Genomic DNA, 14342 nt, shown 5'->3' on the forward strand with positions numbered 1-14342 from the left:
GAGGATATTGGAAATGTAATCAAAGCCTATTGGATGATAATTTATTTTTAACTAGGACAAAGGAATTTATAACAGATTTATTCCGACATAACATAGGTACAGCAAATCCCCTTATTGTATGGGACACCTTTAAATGTGCCTTTAGAGGCCATGCAATTCAGTACTCATCTCGAAAACAAAAGCAATTTAAGTCAAAGAGTTTATACTAACAAAGGAAATAGAAGGTCTAACAGAATAGATAGATGGCAATAAAAACTGTAACATAGAGGCTCAGAATAAATTAGAGGAAAAAGAAATTGAGAAACTTATTCAAGAAAGATCAAGTGTAATATATTATAAAAAATAAAGCAAACTGGATGGAATATGGGGAAAAATGCACCAAATTCTTTTTTAATCTTCAACATAGGAATGCTACCAAAAATAATTTAATGAAACTGGTTACAATTGACGGAGTCACCCATGATTCACGAAATGATATTTTGAAGGAGGAAACAAAGTACTTTAAGCATATGTTTTTGTTTCAGTCGCCTCCATCTCCTCTAACTGAAGCTAATTGTAGAGATGTTTTTCTATTGATAATGTCAAATTAACAGCCATACAGAAAGACTCATGTGAAGGTGAAATTACAGAGGAGGAACATCTGGATGCAATTAAAGACTTAAGTCCGGGAAAACTCCAGGGTTGGATGGCAAACCAGTCGAGGTATACCAAACCTTTTTTTTATATACTAAGAGGACCGTTATTAGCATGTTTTAACCACTCCTATGTAAGTGGTAGATTATCAGACACTCAAGAAGAAGGTCTGATTTCATTATTACTGAAACAGGATACAAGTGGAAAATATAAAGATCCAGTCCATAAAATTTTTTTGAGACCCCTTACACTTCAGTGTTGTGATGCTAAAATTCTAGCAAAATGTATAGCGCATAGAATCAAAAAGGTATTGGCGGACATTATTCATTCTAATCAGACAGGTCTTTTTTACATGGAAGATACATTGGAGATAATATAAGGCAAGTACTGGAAACAATAGAACACTATGGAAAATCTGGGAAACCAGGCCTGCTATTCATAGCAGACATCGAAAAGGCATTTGATAAAGTACGACTGGGGTTTATATATAAATGCCTGGAGCATTTCAATTTTGGAGAATCTCTTATAAAATGGGTCAAAATCATGTATAGTAACCCTATGTGTAAAATAGTAAATAATGGCTATTTCTCAGAAAGTTTTAAACTGTCAAGAGGAGTGAAATAAGGTTGTCCACTATCGGCATATCTATTTATTATGGCCATCGAGATGTTAGCTTTTTTTTTTTTTTTTTTGTCATTTAGCAGATGCTTTTCTCCAGAGCGACTTACATGAGCTATTAAAATCAGATCCAACAATAATATCAAGGGATTAGAAATCCAGGGCTTAAAAACAAAGGTGTCATTGTATGCTGATGATTCATGTTTTCTTTTAAATCCACAACTAGAATCCCTCCACAGCCTCATAGAGGATCTAGATACATTTTCTAACCTCTCTGGATTACAACGAAATTATGACAAATGTACTATATTACGTATTGGATCACTAAAAACTAAACATTTTACATTACCATGTAGTTTACCAATAAAATGGTCTGATGGTGATGTGGATATACTCAGAATACATATCCCAAAGGAAATAAATGATCTCACTCCAATAAATTGTAATAGAAAGTTAGCAAAAATAGATAAGATCTTGCTACCATGAAAAGGTAAATACCTGTCAATTTGTGGAAAAATCACCCTGATTAACTCTTTAGTATTATCCCAGTTTACCTATTTGCTTATGGTCTTGCCTACGCCTAGTGAACAGTTTTTTAAATTATATGAGAAAAAAATATTCCATTTTATTTGGAACGGCAAGCCAGACAAAATTAAACGGGCCTATTTATATAATGAATATGAATTCAGAGGACAGAAATTATTAAATATTAAAGCATTAGACCTATCACTAAAAGCTTCAGTCATACAAAAGTTATACTTAAATCCGAACTGGTTCTCTAGCAAATTAATAAGATTGTCTCACCCAATGTTCAAGAATGGCCTTTTTCCCTTTATTCAGATTACAACCTCTCACTTTCAGTTATTTGAAAAGGAAATCATCTCCCAAATATCACTATTTCTAAAACAAGCCATAGAAAGTTGGTTGCAATTTCAATTTAATCCTCCAGAAACGACAGAACAAATACTGCAACAAATATTGTGGTTAAACTCAAATAGACTAATTGACAAAAACTTTTTTTTTTTTTTACAGAATGTTGAAAAAAGGTATACTCTTCGTAAATGATATCATCGGTAGGACTGGTGGAGTTATGTTGCACATGCAGCTAACAAAAACATATGGAAATGTCTGTTCTACCCAAAATTACAACCAAATAATTGCAGCCTTACAGCAAAAATGGAAGAGGAAAGTGGAAGGGGGAGAAAGTAAGGAACTTGTCTGTCGGCCTTGCATTAAAGAACATAATTGGTTAAACTGTGATAAATAAAAAAGTATACCAGTTTCATTTAAGGACCAAAGTATTGACAGCCTTCCCATATAGATTGCAAAATAGTGGGGAAGAGATTTTTGACGTACCGATCCCATGGCATAGTGTTTATGAACTGATACGCAAAACGACACCGGATTCAAAACTTAGTCTTTCAATTTATTATATAACATTTTTGCTACCAATATAATGTTATTTATATGGGGGATACAATCTTCCAGCTCTGCAGATTTTGCTGCGAAGAGATAGAATCATTAGATCATTTGTTTTGTTACTGTCCATTTGTAGTACTGTCCATTTGTAGCTTGGAGAGCTCTTTGGTCTTGGCCATGGTGGAGAGTTTGGAATCTGATTGATTGATCGCTTCTGTGGACAGGTGTCTTTTATACAGGTAACAAGCTGAGATTAGGAGCACTCCCTTTAACAGTGTGCTCCTAATCTCAGCTCGTTACCTGTATAAAAGACACCTGGGAGCCAGAAATCTTTCTGATTGAGAGGGGGTCAAATACTTACTTTCCTCATTAAAATGTAAATCAATTTATAACATTTTTGACATGCGTTTTTCTGGATTTTTTTGTTGTTATTCTGTCCCTCACTGTTCAAATAAACATACCATTAAAATTATAGACTGATCATGTCTTTGTCAGTGGGCAAACGTACAAAATCAGCAGGGGATACTTTTTTCCATATATATATATATAAACATGGGGGATTGGAAGTGATGCAGACAATTACATTGATGGAAGTTACAATCTATCTGCAATATTAAGCTGATCTACCCCCTAAAAATGGGGCATGTACTCTACAAGGTGTCGAAAGCGTTCCACAGGGATGCTGGCCCATGTTGACCCCAATGCTTCCCAAAGTTGTGTCAAGTTGGCTGGATGTCCTTTGAGTGGTGGACCATTCTTGATTCACACGGAAACTATTGAGCATGAAAAACCCAGCAGCGTTGCAGTTCTTTACACAAACTGGTGCGCCTGATACCTACTACCATACCCCATTCAAAGGCACTTTTGTCTTGGCCATTCACCCTCTGAATGGCACACATACAAAATACATGTCTCAATTGTCTCAAGGCTTAAAAATCATTCTTTAACCTGTCTCCTCCCTTCATCTACACTGATTGAAGTGGATTTAACAAGTGACATCAATAAGGGATCATAGCTTTACCTGGTTTCACCTGGTCAGTCTATGTAATTGAAAGAGCAGGTGTTCTTCATGTTTTTTATACTCCGTGAATATCTGTTTAGTCTTCTTGCGATCAATTTGCAGTCTACAAATTATTTGTGATTATGTTCCGGCCCCGACCATCCGCTCAAGAACAAATCGACCTGTGGCTGAATCTAGTTGATGATACCTGATGTAGGTCTTCAAATCAAATTTTATTGGTCACATACACATATTTAGCAGATGTTATTGCGGTGTAGCGAAATGCTTGTGTTCCTAGCTCCAACAGTGCAGTAGTATCTAACAATTCCCAACAATACACACAAATCTAAAAATAAAATAATGTTATTAAGATATATATATATAAATATTAGGACAAGCAATGTCAGAGTGGCATTGACTAAAATACAGTAGAATACAGTATATACATATGAAATGAGTAAAGCAGTATGTAAACATTATTAAAGTGACTATTGTTCCATTATTAAAGTGACCAGTGATTCCATGTCTATGTACATAGGGCAGCAGCCTATAAGGTGCAGGGTTGAGTTACCGGTGGTAGCTGGCTAGTGATGGCTATTTAACAGTCTGATGGCCTTGAGATATAAGCTGTTTTTCAGTCTCTCGGTCCCAGCTTTGATGCACCTGTACTGACCTCGCCTTCTGGATGATAGTGGGGTGAACAGGCCGTGGCTCGGGTGGTTGATGTCCTTGATGGTCTTTTTGGCCTTCCTGTGACATCGGGTGCTGTAGGTGTCCTGGAGGGCAGACAGTGTGCCCCCGGTGATACGTTGGGCAGACCGCACCACCCTCTGGAGAGCCCTGCGGTTGCAGGCGGTGCAGTTGCTGTACCAGGTGGTGATACAGCCCGACAGGATGCTCTCAATTGTGCATCTGTGAAAGTTTGTCAGGGTCTTAATGTATACAGTTGAAGTCGGAAGTTTACATACACCTTAGCCAAATACATTTAAACTCAGTTTTTCACAATTCCTGACATTTAATCCTAGTAAAAATTACCTTTCTTAGGTCAGTTAGGATCACCACTTTATTTTAAGAATGTGAAATGTCAGAATAATAGTATAGAGTGATTTATTTCAGCTTTTATTTATTTCATCACATTCCCAGTGGGTCAGAAGTTTACATACACTCAATTAGTATTTGGTAGCATTGCCTTTCAATTGTTTAACTTGGGTCAAACGTTTCGGGTAGCCTTACACAAGCTTCCCACAATAAGTTGGGTGAATTTTGGCCCATTCCTCCTGACAGAGCTGGTGTAACTGAGTCAGGTTTGCAGGCCTCCTTGCTTGCACACGCTTTTTCAGTTCTGCCCACAAATGTTCTATAGGATTGAGGTCAGGGCTTTGTTATGGCCACTCCAATACCTTGATTTTGTTTTCCTTAAGCCATTTTGCCACAACTTTGAAAGTATGCTTGGGGTCGTTGTCCATTTAGAAGACCCATTTGCGACCAAGCTTTAACTTCCTGACTGATGTTTTGAGATGTTGCTTCAATATATCCACATAAATGTCCTTCCTCATGATGCCATCTATTTTCTGAAGTGCACCAGTCCCTCCTGCAGCAAAGCACCCCCACAGCATGATGCTGCCACCCCGTGCTTCACGGTTGGGATGGTGTTCTTCGGCTTGCAAGCCTTCCCCTTTTTCCTCCAAACATAACGATGGTCATTATGTCCAAACAGTTCTATTTTTGTTTCATCAGACCAGAGGACATTTCTCTAAAAAGTACGATCTTTGTCCCCGTGTGCAGTTGCAAACCGTAGTCTGGCTTTTTTATGGCGGTTTTGGAGCAGTGGCTTCTTCCTTGCTGAGCGGCCTTTCAGGTTATGTCGATATAGGACTCGTTTTACTGTGGATATAGATACTTTTGTACCTGTTTCCTCTAGCATCTTCACAAGGTCCTTTGCTGTTGTTCTGGGATTGATTTGCACGTTTCACACCAAAGTACGTTCATCTGTAGGAGACAGAATGTGTTTTATTGAATTAAGAATTTCAAATGCCATGGTATATCCTTGTAGGTCAAAATGTCACAAGGATTATTTTATTTTAGACAGCTTTTTCAGTGATAAAATAGGCCTACATAAAAATAAAATTATGAACACTCAATTAATCAAATCGGATATTCGATTAACCGTGCCCATCCCTAGTAAGCACAACTGAATGCAACATGATGTCAAGCAAAGAGGCAATGAGTTTGAAGGTAGGCCTTGAAATACATCCACAGGTACACCTCCAATTGACTCAAATGATGTCAATTAGCCTATCAGAAGCTTCTAAAGCCATGACATCATTTTCTGGAATTTTCCAAGCTATTTAAAGGCACAGTCAACTTAGTGTATTGTGACGTCACGAGAGGCTACACAGCTTTCAGCGGGATTGCTCAAGTAGTGCAAGGAGACAAGGTTCAAACAAAACAAGGATTTTATTATAGGTCTTGGGAAATTAACGAAAATATAACAAAATTCTGTTCTCTTGTGGCTCTTTAAGGGTTAACAGTTCAGGGATGTCTCTTCCACATCCAAAATCATAATTCTCACTCGCTCAGATAACTTTTCCCCAGCCTTACTGTAGTCCACGTTGCAGCTAGTGGCCAACCCAGCAAAAAGTCCTTCCAAATGTCTCTCACGTATTTCCACAGGTGCATATATCCAAAGGTGAGTATTTCCCAAAGGTAAGTATCTCCAAATCCTTATATTCCTCATGGAAGTGGACGTGCAGCACTCTTGTCCTCCAGAGAGCCCAGGTTGGAGACTGTGTCTCTTCCCTTCCCCAACCTTCAGCTCATCAGCTCCTCATTTGTTTCAGCTGCGTGGGAAGATTGGCCATAGAGGGGTGGAGTTCCCGACCATACCAGCAGATGGAGCCATAGCTGTCTGGGTTTGCAGCCACCTCAGGGGGATGTAACGTCCCTCCAGGACACAGCCTCTCGTGACATCACAGTATGTAAACTTCTGACCCACTGGAATTGTGATACAGTGAATTATAAGTGAAATAATCTGTCTGTAAACAATTGTTGGAAAAATGACTTGTGTCATGCACAAAGTAGATGTCCTAACCGACTTGCCAAAATAATATTTTGTCAACAAGACATTTGTGGAGTGGTTGAAAAACGAGTTTTAATGACTCCAACCTAAGTGTATGTAGACTTCTGACTTCAACTGTACATCGGTACATCTTATCTTCCTTGTTTCCTGTGAGAAGTGGAGGGATGCCCATACCTTCCCAAGAAGAGTTACCTAGCACACACACAATGCTTGACTACTAGGTGATGTGCCCAAACAGATGTTATGGTATGTTCTAACCACTGAAGTCATAACCATATCTTAGCACTGATGTCTTTATACCATTACTGCAGTCATAAACCAGAGAATGAACCATCCTCTTATTTAATTAGCAAGGCTGTTTTAGAGGGAGAAGCATGTGTAAGGGAGTGTGTACAATTATTACTATGAATTGTGAATCGGGGCACCAGTCCGTTATTGGACAACATTTGTATTTTAAGGAGAACTGACTTATTAGTTATTTTAACAATAAATCTGTAAGACAAAAATGAAAATACTAGGAATCATAAAGATTTATCTGAAGGTATGAATTCTTTTGAGAATCAATTGGAGGTCACTTTTACCAAAATAAGAAGACCACACAATTCCTTTATACAATCAACATTTGAAGACACTAATCAAAATATTTACAAAACATGAATATTATCATGGAAGAAGGTAGAATAGGGAATATAATGATTTATGAAAAGCTAAAGTGTACTGTTCAGGCTACACTAACTCTTTAAATCTTGTTAGGCGAGCGCCTGTAATTGCTATTTGAAGTGGGGAAAACAGCATACCGATGAACCTCCCGAGTGGCGCAGTGGTCTAAGGCACTGCATCGCAGTGCTAGCTGTGCCACTAGAGCGTCTGCTAAATGACAAAAAAAAATAATATAAATAAAAGGGCAACCTGGAGGGCTAAATGCGCAGCAGTAGCTCAAGGCACTATAATAAAACTACATTCAAAAGTTTGTTGTTTTATTAAATTAAGAATTTCAAATGTCATGGTATATACTTGTAGGTCAACATGTCACAAGGATTATTTTATTTTAGACAGCTTTTTCAGTGATAAAATAGGCCTACATAAAAATTAAATTATGAACACTCACTCAAGTAATTGAATCGGATATTCGATTAACCGTGCCCATCCCTAGTAAGCACAACTGAATGCAACATCAGGATTCACATTTTATTTAACCCTTGCATTATGTTCAATAAGACTATACACAGATTACATTTTGACCTGCAACATAAAAGCAGGGTTAAACGCATATACTTTTGATTTAGTTGAGTCATTTCAACTACAATGTAATATATACATATATATATATATATATATATATATACAGTGAGGAGGAAAAAAGTATTTGATCCGCTGCTGATTTTGAACAGTGAGAGACAGAATAACAACAAAAAAATCCAGAAAAATGCATGTAAAAAATGTTATAAATTTGATTAGCATTTTAATGAGGGAAATAAGTATTTGACCCCTCTGCAAAACATGACTTAGTACTTGGTGGCATAACCCTTGTTGGCAATCAGAGGTCAGACGTTTCTTGTAGTTGGCCACCAGATTTGCACACATCTCAGGAGGGATTTTGTCCCACTCCTCTTTGCAGATCTTCTCCAAGTCATTAAGGTTTTGAGTCTGACGTTTGGCAACTCGAACCTTCAGCTCCCTCCACAGATTTTCTATGGGATTAAGGTCTGGAGACTGGCTAGGCCACTCCAGGACCTTAATGTGCTTCTTCTTGAGCCACTCCTTTGTTGCCTTGGCCGTGTGTTTTGGGTCATTGTCATGCTGGAATACCCACCCATGACCCTGGCTGAGGGAAGGAGGTTCTCACCCAAGATTTGACGGTACATGGCCCCGTCCATCGTCCCTTTGATGCAGTGAAGTTGTCCTGTCCCCTTAGCAGAAAAACACCCCCAAAGCATAATGTTTCCACCTCCATGTTTGACGGTGGGGAATGTGTTCTTGGGGTCATAGGCAGCATTCCTCCTCCTCCAAACACGGCGAGTTGAATTGATGCCAAAGAGCTCGATTTTGGTCTCATCTGACCACAACACTTTCACCCAGTTCTCCTCTGAATCATTCAGATGATCATTGGCAAACTTCAGACAGGCCTGTATATGTGCTTTCTTGAGCAGGGGGACCTTGCGGGCGCTGCAGGATTTCAGTCCATCACAGCGTAGTGTGTTACCAATTGTTTTCTTGGTGACTATGGTCCCAGCTGCCTTGATCATTGACAAGATCCTCCCGTGTAGTTCTGGGCTGATTCCTCACCGTTCTCATGATCATTGCAACTCCACGAGGTGAGATCTTGCATGGAGCCCCAGGCCGAGGGAGATTGACAGTCTTTTGTGTTTCTTCCATTTGCGAATAATCGCACCAACTGTTGTCACCTACTCACCAAGCTGCTTGGCGCTGGTCTTGTAGCCCATTCTAGCTTTGTGTAGGTCTACAATCTTGTCCCTGACATCCTTGGAGAGCTCTTTGGTCTTGGCCATGGTGGAGAGTTTGGAATCTGATTGATTGATTGCTTCTGTGGACAGGTGTCTTTTATACAGGTAACAAACTGAGATTAGGAGCACTTTAAAGAGTGTGCTCCTAATCTCAGCTCGTTACCTGTATAAAAGACACCTGGGAACCAGAAATCTTTCTGATTGAGAGAGGGTCAAATACTTATTTCCCTCATTAGAAAGCAAATCAATTCATAACATTTTTGTTGTTGTTATTCTGTCTCTCACTATTCAAATAAACCTACCATTAAAATTATAGACTGATCATTTCTTTGTCAGTGGGCAAACGTAAAAAATCAACAGGGGATCAAACTTTTTTCCCTGACTGTATATGTATGTATGTATGTGTATATATATATATATATATATATATATATATATATATATATATTCATTCCAAATTAAAATATTGTCATTTAGAGCATTTATTTGCAGAAAATGACAAATGGTCAAAATAACAAAGAAAATGCAGTGTTGTCAGACCTCGAATAATGCAAAGAAAATAAGTTCATGTTCATTTTTAAACAACACAATGCTAATGTTTTAACTAAGGAAGAGTTCAGAAATCAATATTTGGTGGAATAACCCTGATTTTCAATCACAGCTTTCATGTGTCTTGGCATGCTCTCCACAAGTCTTTCACATTGATGTTGGGTGACTTTATGCCACTCCTGGCGCAAAAATTCAAGCAGCTCGGCTTTTGATCACATTCCAGAAGTTTTCAATGGGGTTCAGGTCTGGAGATTGGGCTGGCCATGACAGGGTCTTGATCTGGTGGTCCTCCATCCACACCTTGATTGACCTGGCTGTGTGGCATGGTGCATTGTCCTGCTGGAAAACCAATCCTCAGAGTTGGTGAACAATGTCAGAGCAAAAGGAAGCAAGTTTTCTTCCAGGACAACCTTGTACGTGGCTTGATTCATGCGTCCTTCACAAAGACACATCTGCCCGATTCCAGCCTTGCTGAGGCAACAAGACATTTCACAGTGGGTGCGAGACACTGTGGCTTGTAGGCCTCTCCAGGTCTCTGTCTAACCATTAGACGACCAGGTGTTGGGCAAAGCTGAAAATTGGACTCATCAGAGAAGATTACCTTACTCCAGTCCTCTATGGCCCAATCCTAATGGTCTTTTGCAAACCTCAGCCTGGCTCTTCTTTGCTTCTCATTGATGAAGGGCTTTTTTCTAGCTTTGCACGATTTCAGCCCTGCCCCTAGGAGCCTGTTTCGAACCGTCCTCGCCATGCACTTCACCCCAGCTACCGTTTGCCATTCTTTATGTAGGTCACTTGATGTCATCCTACGGTTGTTGAGTGACATTCGAATGAGTTGGCGGTCATCCCAGTCAGTAGAGAGTCGTTATCGCCCTCTGCCGGTCTGTAGCTTTGTTGTCCCCAATGTCTGCTGCTTGACCTTGTTCTTATGAACCGCCGTCTTTGAAATTTTAAGGATGGAAGCAACCTGACGTTCTCTGTATGCCTCTGCCAGAATTGAACCCTTCTTTTCCTCACTCAAAACTTTCCTTTTCAACTCTTTTGGCATGGTCAATAGTTATTTTTTGATTAATATTACTTTTGAGGTACTATTAGCACTGTTTTTGCCATCCAGCTGGTCCTATTGCAAGAGGATAGTGATGACCACAGCAGTGGATTTCATACTTTTCCTCGTTAAATAAGATGTGGTTCATGTGATCACCTAATCAGTACCTAATTCAGTAGAATGAGGTGTACCTGTGTTGGAATTCAACAGACACTGGAATAGAATGGTTGTCATACATGTAGAGATGCTGATTTAAGAAACATTTGCAGTGGTCTCATAATTTTTTCCAGAGAGCTGTGTATATACAGTGGGGAGAACAAGTATTTGATACACTGCCGATTTTGCAGGTTTTCCTACTTACGAAGCATGTAGATGTCTGTAATTTTTATCATAGGTACACTCCAACTGTGAGAGACGGAATCTAAAACAAAAATCCAGAAAATCACATTGTATGATTTTTAAGTAATTAATTTGCATTTTATTGCATGACATAAGTATTTGATCACCTACCAACCAGTAAGAATTCCGGCTCTCACAGACCTGTTAGTTTTTCTTTAAGAAGCCCTCCTGTTCTCCACTCATTACCTGTATTAACTGCACCTGTTTGAACTCGTAAGAATTACTGCTAATACATGCTTCGTAAGTAGGAAAACCTGCAAAATCGGCATTGTATCAAATACTTGTTCTCCCCACTGTATACACACACACAGTACCAGTCAAAAGTTTGGACACACCTACTATGATATACAATTTTCTAGCGCTGAGTCTCTACTTTTATCCCACGTAAAAAACAGCATTTTAAATTTTGCGACAAAAGACCGAATCGAGCTGGTTGGTCACACACCTACACATTCCAGGGTTTTTCTTTATTTTTACTATTTTTCACATTGTAGAATAATAGTGAAGACAACAAAACTATGAAATAACACATATGGCACTGCATTTGCCTTGATGACAAAGCTTTCATCAAGGCAAAGGGTGGTTATTTGAATAATCTCAAATATGAAATATATTTTGATTTGTTTAACACGTTTTTGGTTACTACATGATTCCATATTTGTTATTTCATAGTTTTGATGTCTTCACTATTATTCTACAATGTAGAAAATCGTAAAAATAAAGAAAAACCCTGGAATGTGTAGGTATGTGACCAACCAGCTCGATTCTGTCTTCTGTCGCTAAATTTAAAATGCAGTTTTTTACGTTGGATAAAAATAGAGACTCAGAGCTAGAAAATGGTATATCATACACTACAGTTGAGGAACAATGGGAAAGTAATTCTGCTTTGAAAGTTTCCAAATTTGTAACCCCACTTTTGAGAAAATGGCCCTTCAATGTTTTGGTACACCTACTGGAGAGCTATTCTTTGTCTACGTCCATTCAGCATCGTTCACACCCTCTTAAGCTTTAGCTCCACCCATCTCTTTAACGATTCACATGTGAGGCCATGTGTTAAACAGTGAGTATTATCGTGTACTAAACAACCAAAGATTTCAAGACCAAAGGCTGGTTTATACTATGTCTATCGACATGTCTGTATTCAGTTGTCATTCATTATTACAGGAAAATAAACCCACAACAATATCATTATTTACAAGTTAATGGCGAGCTAACAGTTGTGAGTGTGATAAAATTAAAGCAAGGCATTCTACCGGACAATTTTTGAACTTGGACACTGTCTCGTTGGCCTAACGTTATATCCTAATTTGACTTTGGTGCAGGTCATGTTGTTCTTCACATTACCGTCTCTGGTAAAAACCACAGGAGATGGTGTTACCTTAATTGGGGAGAACGGGCTCGTGTTAATGACTAGAGCGGAATCAGTGGAATGGTATCAAACATATGGTTTCCAGGTGTTTGATGCCATTCCATTCGCTTCATACATTATTATGAGCCGTTCTCCCCTCGGCAGCCTCCTGTGGTAAACACACACTATATCAAATAAAATCTATGTTTATTTGTCACATGCACAGGATATAGAAAGTGTAAATGTTACAGTAAAATGGTTACTTGCATAGTGGAGTCTTTTGTTTATACACGTAACATTAGTTAGCGAGCCAGTCAGCCAGCTAATGTTAGCTAGTTAGCGAACAGTACGCTTTAACTTGCAATGAAAACGACTTTCTAACTAAATTAGAAACGTACAATACCTGAAAATATAGTTAGCTAGACTCTCATACCCGTATACATGGATGAACGCTTATCCCTCTCTGTCATGAATTCCATGGTTGCCCTTAGTTTGAAGATGTAATCCGGAGACAGGTGTTTTATACAACAGACTTCTGTGTTCTCTTTTCGACTCCCTCCGCATTTGCAATCAAACGCCTGAATTTCTCCATATTCTTAGCTATCATACTCTGCTTCCATCGGACATTCCATTGATTTCAAAACTCGATCCTCTAGAAAGTGGAGAGCTATCTTTCAAAAAAATCATCTTTAGAAAGGATTACCTACACATACTGAGCAGCTCATTATAGACAGAACCTTGCTACATGGCAGACCAATCTGATCTCATCTCTCGGAATGTCCAGCCCATCCATAATCTCAGCCAATCATGGCTAGCGGGAAGGTTCCTGTCTTTTTCCGTGGCTAAACCAACTACGCTCGTAATTTAACTATTGTATTCTTATTTACAGATGGCATACAAGTTTGTTATTAAGGCACATGAACGTTCACGTTCCAGAAGGCATTTCTGCCAAAAAACGCATTTTCAAATCAAATCATTTTATTGGTCACATACACGTGTTTAGCAGATGTTATTGCGGGTGTAGCGAAATGCTTGTAACACCCATTTTGATCCCATAAAAATGTTTAAGTTCAAATGCCTCTCCTGTGAAGTAGTGACGAGCGACATACGCCTAGTTTCCTGAAACTAGTCACATATTTCCACACTGAGGATGGAATAATACTGTGACATTTTGAAAATTATGATAATGCCCTTTTAGTGTAAGAGCTGTTTGAAAAGACCACCTGAAATTTCAGCCTGTTTTGGTAGGATGGAGTTTTTGCCTGCCTGTGTCATCACTAGGCGGTAAATTAGTTAATAGACCAATAAAGGGGTTGCAGTTGTGTCACAAATCACCTAGCAACCACACCAGACGCCGTTTTGGAAGACCAGAGTCAGTCTGGTGGAAGTCCTCCAATCGTCCATATGGCTGGCTGCGTTTTGCTACCACCAGAAACATTGGGAAGATTGCCCATTATTTTGTTTTTTTCTAAGGACCCAGAAAACGGAGGCAGTTGGAGAAGCTATTCAAGTATGTAAATATATTTTGAAAATGATAAACAATGTATTATTAGCTAACTAGCTAGCTAGCTTGCTACAGAAACTTAGTGTGCAGGCTAACTCAAATGAGCTGCTAATGTAATGTTACTCAAACAGCCATGGAAGAGGGTGAAAGGATTAGCAACTCAAGCTGTCAGAGAAGGGAGAGAGTAGGCTACTCTGGATAGGGCAGGTACCTTTGTGGGAGGACATTATGAAAATATTCTTCAGTTCCAGTCCCTAGCAAAAAAATAGGACGGAGATATAGC

At 38.9% G+C, this 14342-nt stretch overlaps 1 protein-coding gene across 2 annotated transcripts in view; it reads left to right on the forward strand.

Moving 5' to 3' along the window:
- Positions 1–14342, forward strand: part of LOC121538302 (chloride transport protein 6-like) — a 61056-nt gene that overhangs the window by 30100 nt on the left and 16614 nt on the right. The window contains exon 19 of one of the 2 annotated variants that reach the window (XM_045207144.1): positions 14029–14141. The exons of the other annotated variant lie outside the window; for it this stretch is intronic. Within the exon in view, the coding sequence (XP_045063079.1) occupies positions 14029–14116 (88 nt within the window). The 3' untranslated portion in view covers positions 14117–14141. Of the gene's footprint in view, positions 1–14028; positions 14142–14342 lie in introns of those variants that run through there. 2 annotated transcript variants of the gene reach the window in all.

This window comes from Coregonus clupeaformis, chromosome 24, assembly GCF_020615455.1.
Source record: "Coregonus clupeaformis isolate EN_2021a chromosome 24, ASM2061545v1, whole genome shotgun sequence".
Classification (NCBI taxonomy): domain Eukaryota; kingdom Metazoa; phylum Chordata; class Actinopteri; order Salmoniformes; family Salmonidae; genus Coregonus; species Coregonus clupeaformis.